Source organism: Coccidioides immitis, assembly GCF_000149335.2.
Source record: "Coccidioides immitis RS genomic scaffold supercont3.6, whole genome shotgun sequence".
NCBI lineage: Eukaryota > Fungi > Ascomycota > Eurotiomycetes > Onygenales > Onygenaceae > Coccidioides > Coccidioides immitis.
The window spans coordinates 1-9466 of NW_004504312.1; the positions used below are offsets into that span (position 1 = coordinate 1).

The window sequence follows — 9466 nt, forward strand, 5'->3', positions numbered from 1 at the left end:
TATACAAGTATATAGTTTTCTTTGCATAAGAATATCATTTTTTTTTCTGATATTCTTTAGTAAAAGTCTTGAAAATTGATATTAGATCTTGCTGTTTAAATTTAAAAGAAGAATCAAAATTAAAAGTCATTTTCATTATATTTTAAGAAATAATATTCTTGAATAAAAAACAGAAGATAGACTTTTGAAAATTAAAATTACTTATCTTAAAAATATCTTCCAACAATATTTTCTATCTTACTTGTTAGTTTATTTAAACTAGTTTAGTTGTTTTGCTGAGAGCTAAAAATATTTATATAGTAAATTTTTCTTTGACCAGAACTACATTTATAAAATTCTGCTCTAGTTTTTTAAGAGAACTAGCAAACTATATGATTTTTTTGAACACTGTAACTGTGAAAATAGCTTCTAGAATAAAAACTATATAACAATTATTAAGGAGTTACAAATCAGAAGACTAAGCTAGTAAACCTAACAGATGTAAGCAATTATATCTCAAGAACTAGTTAAATTAATACTAGCAAGTATACTTTTCAAACAAAACTATCAAATTAGAGAGCTTTTGCAGAAAATCTTTCAAAAACCAGCTGAGAATATTCTTAAATTTAGTAGTAAAGACTCATATTCAAGATGCTAAAGTTAATATTATAAAAATAATATATATTTTGAGCAGAAAAGTAAGAAACACAACTGATTTTTTTAGATATAGTAGCAGTGCAGCACCAGAAAGCTAGTATATCTTTTATCAGATAGAAATGATAGCAAATCTGTCAAGACACTATAAATCTAGCTTGACCTTTTTCTTAAATATAGAAAAGATAATAAAAATTACTTTAATTTATAATATAGTTAATATAGCTTGTTTCTAATTCAAAATAGTTACTATAAGTATTTAAAACTTTTGTTTCACTAATTCATTCTGATTTTTCAGCTATCAAATAGTATTAAATATACTACTTACTAAAGCTTAGTCAGAATTTGCAAACATTAATTTAGCTCAGCTATACTAATAGTATTAAGTTAATAAAGCTGATTTAGTATTAGCACAAAGTTTAAGAAGCAAAAATCAGATAGGAAGAGATAGAGAGATAAGATAAGAATAAATAAGATAAGATAAAAGCTCTAGCTTACTTAACATATCTTAATAAAATATATGTAAGCAAGAATCTTAGCAAGAAAACTTAAAATAAGAAAATGTTTGATAAAAGAATTTTCAGATAAAAATAATATAATAATATAATAACTGAAAGAAATATAATAAAGAAAATTAGAAAATTTATTTAAAAAGTATTATTAAGTTTATCTCTCAAAATAAAAATCTTGTAATTACTAAGTAATAGTATAAAAAGTGTTTCTGACAGATGTAAAGCTAGTATTATTTGTTTCTATTTATATCTTAATAACTAGTAAAGCAAATTACTTAAAAATTCAAAAGTCTCTTTAATAAAATGATAGCTTTCAAATAAGTGTTATTTTATTCAATTTGAATAAAAATCAATTAAATTATAAAATAAGCAGATGAACTTAATTAAGTTTACAGATAACTATAGTTTAAATACTAATAACAATTGTTAATTATATGCTATTACTATTAACTGACATATAGTTTTCTTGAGTTATCTGACTATATCTAAATTATTAATATAATAATATCTTATTTAATTTGTAATTAAAAAAATATCTGCTTAAAGTCTTTAAATTTTTTAGAAAATTATTATTCAAGTAGATAGTTATTCTTTTTCTTAGATATCTGAATCTTTTCATTAATCATTTAGTTAATCTAATACAGAAAAATAAGAAATATTTAAATATTTTTCTTTTTGATAAATTAATAAAATTCAACAGCTTTTATTATTATAATAAAATTCTTTTCATTTACTTACATCTGAGCTTGTAGTATTTGTGAAATGATGTAAGATATTTTTTTATTAATTAATTAGTTTGGTTATTTCAACTTTAATTAATATTTTTTATCAATTTTGACTTATTTTAGAATATAACTTGAAACAGTTTACAGTAATATTTTTCACAAGTGAAAATTAATAATAAAGATTTACAGAGAAACTTGATGACCAAAATTTGCAGTGAAAAGTAACAATCAAAATTAATGATCAAAATTAATGATCAAAATTAACAGCAAAAATTAATGGTGAAAATTAATGGCAAAAATTGACAAAAATTGATGATTAAAATTGATGACCAAAATTGATAACAAAAATTAATGGTGAAAATTGATGACAAAAATTAATGGTCAAAATTGACAGTAAAAATTGACAAAAATTAATGGTCAAAATTGACAGTAAAAATTGACGGCCAAAATTGACAGTCAAAATTGATGACACCAAAATTGATGACAGTCAAAATTGATGACACCAAAATTGACAGTAAAAATTGACAATGGTCAAAGTTGACAATGCCAAAATTGACAGCCAAAATTGACAGTCAAAATTGATGACACCAAAATTGACAGTCAAAATTGACAATGCTAAAATTGACGGCCAAAATTGACAGTCAAAATTAATGACACCAAAATTGACAGTAAAAATTGACAGTCAAAATTGACAACACTAAAATTGATGGCCAAAATTGACAGTCAAAATTAATGACACCAAAATTGACAGTAAAAATTGACAGTCAAAATTAATGACACCAAAATTGACAGTAAAAATTGACAGTCAAAATTGACAGTAAAAATTGACACCACCAAAATTGACAGCCAAAATTGACAGTAAAAATTGATGGTCAAAATTGACAACACCAAAATTGAGGACCAAAATTGACAATGGTCAAAATTGATGGTAAATATTGATGACACCAAAATTGATGATGCTAAATTTGTCAGTCAAAATTGATGATGGCCAAAATTGATGGTAAAAATTGACAACAGTCAAAATTGATGGCAAAAATTGACAGTGAAAATTGACAGTAAAAATTGACAACAGCTAAAATTAACAGTAAAAATTGACAATGGTAAAAATTGACAGTCAAAATTGATAACAGTAAAATTTGACAGTCAAAAATTAACAACTAAAATTGATGGTGAAAATTGACAGTCAAAACTGACTTAAGAAGCCAGTGCTGTCACAACTATACTTTTTCTTTTTCATGATGAGTGATCTGCTGAGACACTTGAGCTAAATGCTCAATGGTCTTTTGACTTTGTATCCATGCTTTCTTAAACTCAGACTGATTGAGCACTTGTGCTGTTTGGTCTCTTCCTGCAGCTTTGCACTGATATGCCTTTATGGCAGTTCTGTACTGATTGTAATAGAAGGCCTCTATCTGTGCAACTTTCAACTGCTGCTGTATATGTCTCTGATGCTGTGCATATTTTTCCTGCTTTCTCATCAGGCTTTCTGGGTCAGAATTCTCTTCAAGATTCATTCTGGTCACTCTGGGCCCAAGCAGTGTCAGATTGCTGTTGGGCTGGGGCTGAGAGTGAGACTGTCAAGATTAAGTTGCTCTTGAAAGATCCATGCTCTGGACCTGCTGCCTCTCTGTCTCAACAAGAGCCTGGATGTGCAACACAAGCTGGGATGTAAGTCACTTGCAGTTGGTATGCAGCTGGCTTGCAGATTCACTCTCTTTCTGTGTGAATGAGTGTAGAACATGATGTTCAGCCACAGTATCCTGAAGATGGCAGCTCAGCTCACTGGAATGCACACCAGCAGCCAGCAAAAAGACTTCTGGATTGGGAGACATTGCTGCAGGAACAGAATATTGACTCTGTTCAATGGCAAGCCAGGCATCAAGATTACTGGGGACTGAGAGAAGAGCCACATTCAGAGGCAAAGGTTGACCACCAGCCTTCCAACCTGCCAGGGGCAGCTCATTAATCATGTTCAGCTCAATAATGGTGAGTTCTGGCTGATACTGCTGAAGGTAGTTGACCAGTCCTGGATGGGTGCTAGCCCAGCTTCACAGTTTCTCTCCCTTTCCATGTGTCCAGAAGACTGCTGTACTTGAATAGAGCAAGATCCAGTGGCTGTGGATGAAGGTCTGCTTCACAATTGTCTGCTACTTACAGGTCTGCTGAGTTCCATACATGCTGACAATGACATTAAAAGACTGGTGGAAGAGAATCTGGTACTGCTTTGACTCCCAGTGTTTATGCAGCCAGTTACCATTCCCATTGCTGTTCCAGCTCCAGAGCTATGTAAAGAGCATCTTAATGTTCCTGACTTTCATTCTGGAGTCTGTGATGAACTGGATGTCTTTTCAAAAGTAGGAATGTTGAAAGATTTGTGAGATACCAGCACAGGTGAGTGGAATTTCACTATTGCATGCATTCTCAAGTCTAGTGGAATGAAGTAGCTGTTGGGTGATACAGTCAGCCAGGCTTCTGAAGATATTCTTCTGGAAGGCCCTCAGGCAGAGGGTCACCAGCAGCTGCAGCAGCAGTGCAGAGCAGGTGGAGTCTAGATGGACATCCAACATGCAGCTGAATACATCATGGAAGAACACAAAGTCAGACTTGGACTTGATCAGTTGCTGGTACTGCTGGTGGTAGGCCATCTGTAGGGTTGGGGTGTTGAAGATCATGTGTGCCTGATGTGGTGGCTTGAATGTCATGGCCATCCAGTCAAGCTTGTCAAGAAACCAGGCATAGCCATACAGCTCCAGTGTGGATGCCATCCCAAGGCCCTTCTGAATCTGCTCTGTGTCAGAACTCTCTGGAGGTGATTGCACCTGGTGATTAAGCCACAGGCCATTGCTGCAGCTGAGATGGTTGCTCTGGCCTCCATATGTGCACAGGAGGCATTGAAGAAACATTATTATTATCTGAGTGTGTTTCCAGTGCACCATAGTGCACAGCTGCAGGCTGTAGATCATCTCAAACCCAGTGCACAGCTTGTTGATGTTTCACTGCAGCCACCCCAGAAGCTAATTGGTGTGATAGTTGAGAAAGAGTACTGGGCATTGGGGCACAACTGTAGGATGATTGGCTAGATCACTTTCCTGAAGAATTCAGTTCATGGTCTGCAGGACAGCAGCAGTGATCCAGTACTCCTCCTGAGTCCTGTAGGACTGCTGGTGGCAGTCAGAAATGGTGACATGGCACTGTTGCTTGGTGTGGATGTACACATGCAGCAAGGCCAGAGGGGAATGGCTGATGGCCTTTTCAATATACTGCCAGGTCTGTACCAGCCCAGAATCCAGAGCCAATGTGTCCAGGTTCTCATTTGCAAACAGGGAATGCTGACTGGCTGCAAAGATTTTCTTGATGGTGTTGTAGAACTGGCAGTAGAGCAGACCCTGGTGGTGAAGTGGGGAGCACCAGTGCGGCTCTAGTATCATGGACCCCAGATCATACAGGAATGACAGTGGATAGAACTGCTTGTGCCAGGACCCTTCCTGTGGATGTTCATGTTCTGAATCAGGAGCCTGGGCATTGACAACTGGTGCATCATCTGCTGAATGTTCACCCAGATTGCTGGTACCCTCTTCATCTTCATCTTTACTGCTCTCACTGAGCTCTGGCTGGTATGCATCTTCATCCTCACTCCTGCATGCTGGCTCCACTAACTGGTGTTGGATGTGGCTGGAGTCTGAGGCCTTGGATGTCACTCTTTGCTGGACATGGCTGTAAAGTTGGCAAGACTGTTGGAGCTGAACAGCTGCTGCTGGGTGGTCATTGTTGATCTGCATCTCTATTGAATTATCTGGTGAGCTATCAGGCTCAGATGAAGTGGGAGAAGAGATTCTTTGTGCAGCTGGTGAATCTCTCAGCCATTCACAGAAACAATTCAGGCAGCAATGTTGCCAGATGAATGTGCAGGGCACATGTATTGGCTCCTGGTGCAACAGAAAGCTCCAGGGCAAGACCACCTTCTTGCCAATATTGTAGAAGCTGGTGATCAGATAGCACCCATCCACAGCCTGATTCCATGTGCAAAAGAAGGCATCATGCATGCTGGACCAGGTGACATGCTGGGTTGAGAGCTTCAGATTCTTAGCAGTCAGAAGAAGTGTGAGTCCCTGAAAGTGCTGAAGCTCTGGGTCTTGAATGGTTGTCTGCACATGCTCCCAGAGATGGTGAAGTCCTGCTGGCTGTAGTGAAAAGTGGAACTCCTGCACCTGTGGCTGCTTATGGAAAGTCTGATTGTGGCCTTCTGCCCAAGCTGTGGTGGAACTGAGCTGGATATGCATGGCACTGGATGGCAGGTGGAGAAGTGTGGATGCAGAGTAAACATGGTGGAGGGCTGGGAGGAAGATCTTGTCTGTCCAGAGAGCATACTTCTGCTCTGTGATGATGTGGTGCTGGTGCTGGGAGCTGAAAAGCCAGAGGAAGAGAATGTAGATCTCAATCTCAGGGAATCCAACCAGTTGTCCAAATGGAAGGTGAGAGATCTGGTGAACTGGTCTCTGGGACTGGCAGACTCTTTCAGTCTGCTCATCTCTCCACTGAACTGAAATAGAATCCAGGTGAAGAGAACTCTTCAGATTGCTTGTCAGGGACCAGTTGGCTTTTCATTGGAATCTCTCATGGGCCACTGCAAGACTTGAGGCCAGACCACCAGCACTATCAATGTTAATCATGGCATGCAGGGATGCTGGCATTGGGATGGTATCACCTTCCAGATCAATGGTTGTGGGGTGTGGAGGTACTTTCTCATGGGCTAAAGACTTCACTGATGCACACATCCCACTGTATAGCCTTTGGTGCTGATGAACTGGCAGGATGGTGTTCCACTGTATGAGATAGGAAGACATGCTGGTGTGCTCTAAGATATCTGGACATTCCCAGCTTGCCATCTGTAAGAGAGACACTGTTGGCATGGAGAGTGGCTCTGATGCAGCATGAGTCTCAGTAGAGCACCCATGATGGGTCTGCAGCTGTGCCATCAGCTCCTGTGCAAGTATGTTGTCTTCTTCTGTTGATTCCACTGTATTTGTGGGCAGGAAGAGTCCATGGTCTGATCTTGGTCCTGGTGTACTGGGGCTGGACAGGCCTGAAGACATTAGCAGTGGTGCTGGATCTAGAATGTAGTTAGAGGTTTAAAATGCTTAATCACCTTATTCTGTTGTGGACAACTGATCATTCTTACTGCTGCTGGATTCTGCTGGTGATGGAGGGCTCTTGTGCTCTATTTTATCAGACTCAGACTCAAGCAATCCTTCTTCAATTATGTCTGGTGGCTTAGAGCTTCTATACTCAACAGATACTGCATCAAGAGCTTCCTGTAGATCCACAAATATATAGGGTGAATTCTCAACAGGCTGGAAAAGACTGGCCCCACTTTGGGGATTGCAGGTCAAGAAGATATTCTGGAACAATATTGATGTGCTTGCTGATGTGACTGCTTGCTGCTGCTGTTGTCATCTTCAATATGCTTGCACTCATGCCTGAACTGTGTCTCTCTCAGTTACATACTTGTGTGGCTGCCCACAGCCCATGCTGACTGGAGTGGTTTTGACCAATGTGCTTGCTGTGTGGAGAAATTGCAGAGGATATGCTGGGATAACATTGAATCTGAAGTGTCTGAGCCAGAGTCTTGAGATGGTGAGATTTTGGCTTGGCTTACTGGGTGAAATGAATATTTGTGATAGATCAGAAATGCCACTCTTCTGATCATCCCAAGCCTATAAATTTATTAAAAATGTCAGCCTCTTTCTTCTGCCAACTTTGAGCCTACAAAATAAAGCTCTGTTTTCTTCATTGCTTTATCACAACCACCTCAGGTTATCTCTTTAATAGTCTGAGGCTTTATCCAGGTCTCTTCTCTTCTCTTTTCTGTCCTTCCAGTTGTTGAACAGATTGTCATCAATCATGATAGCTCAGAGACATTCCAGCACCTGGCCACAATCTCTCAGTACAGAGACAGAGCTACATCTCCCCAGTGCTTTCACTGTACTTCAAAGAAGAAAAGCAAGAAGGACATCAAATCAGCCCCAGTCCCTGCCATCAGTAATGGCAGGAAGCAGTTGATGCCCACTGTTGAACAGTTCCCTGTCAAGCAACATGCCTCTAGGTGGTGAGTGGCAGCCCTGAATCTTATGGTCCTGTGTATACCATCCATTAACAGGTGGTTCTGGATAAAGGTCTTGCCCAAACCACTTCTTCCAATGAGAGTATGCTATTTTCAAGTCCCATGGATGTTCCTGCATGTACATCATACAACAGCAAGCCCAATCTGAAAAGCCAGAACTGATGGCTATCTAGCTCTTGATCAGTAACACCAGAAGAGGTTTTGGCTTCTAAGGATTCCATTTCACATCAGGCAAGTGACAGGCACTCAGAGGTGATCTGTCCAGAGGATAGAAAAGGAAAAGCATCTAGATTGAGCCAGAGCCCAGCCTTGAAGGACAGCTGCTTTCAGAAACAATCAAGACTCTTGCTCAGCAGCCCTCAAGTGTCAACATCAACCCAGACACCAGAGAGAGAGCAAGAGATATGGGAACAGTCCTTCTGCTTGACTGACAACTCTTCTGATGCTGACACCAGCTATCTCAGAAACCATCATCAACAATCAAGCACAATTGATTCATTGGCAGCATACTTGACATTGACTTTAGACCTGGATGTGGATCTGGATGGATGGAATCACATTAATAACTCAGTACAGAGGGGTTCAAGAGAACACTTGCTTTGTAGACAGCAGAGGGAGATCAGGTGTGTGGAGAAGATGATAGAAAGGAGAGCAAATCACAGAAGCAGGCATTGCAGATGGCCATGCATCTGAACAAGATGGTCTGCCAAAGAGACCACAAGACTGGTGCAGCTGTGGGAGAGGCACAGCAACAACTGGGCTTTGATCAAAGAGCTGGACAAGGATATGCCTGAGCCCAGGCTGTGGAACTGTACACAGGTGGACCTTAAGGATTGGATGCAAAATGTGAAGATTGGCCTTATGAGGTATGCAGTGGCCTTCTGTATGGGGCAGTCTGGTCTTGTAAACTAACATTTGACCACAGGAGAGGTGATCCAGTACTGGATGACTACTGTCAGATTCACCTAGGTGACTGGCACCTGAAATCAATTGCACAAGAGTGGCTAAGACAACAAGAATGAGAATAGCTTCCAGGCATCCTAGCATGGTTGGACAAGTGTTATGGACCCAATGAGGTGGTTGGGGAAAGATTTCATATGCAGCATGGCAGAAGGGAAGCAGCCTATTGAGCTGACTTAGGAAAATAGTTGTTCCAAGCTGATCAGATACTTTGCCTGTGAAGCCACTGCTGGACATGCTGCATAAAATTTGGCAATTCTGGCTTGGATTATATGCATCCATTAGCAAATCACAGTAGCAGAAAATATCATGCTGAAAACATCAGAATGAGAGTAAAAGAAGACACTGTAGCAGATTCAAGATAATACAAGGAAAGCTGAAGAGAACAGATCTATAGAAGAGAAGACATGCAAATGATAAAATCCAGACTTCTGTCACCCAATTCAGAGGATCCATCTTGCAGTCAATGTTTGCAGATGAAAACCAGCAGTCAAAATGGACAACAGCCAAAATTG

General features: G+C 39.2%; 1 protein-coding gene across 1 annotated transcript; it reads left to right on the forward strand.

The window, feature by feature from the left end:
• Positions 1 to 7963: 7963 nt before the first annotated feature.
• On the forward strand, positions 7964 to 9013 carry CIMG_13645 (uncharacterized protein; the record flags this gene model as incomplete). The annotated part of the gene is made up of 4 exons (XM_004446205.1): positions 7964 to 7976; positions 8176 to 8614; positions 8690 to 8857; positions 8917 to 9013. The coding sequence occupies 4 exons, from the start codon at positions 7964 to 7966 to the stop codon at positions 9011 to 9013; spliced, it is 717 nt and encodes a 238-aa protein (XP_004446262.1).
• Between the last annotated feature and the right edge of the window lie 453 nt (positions 9014 to 9466).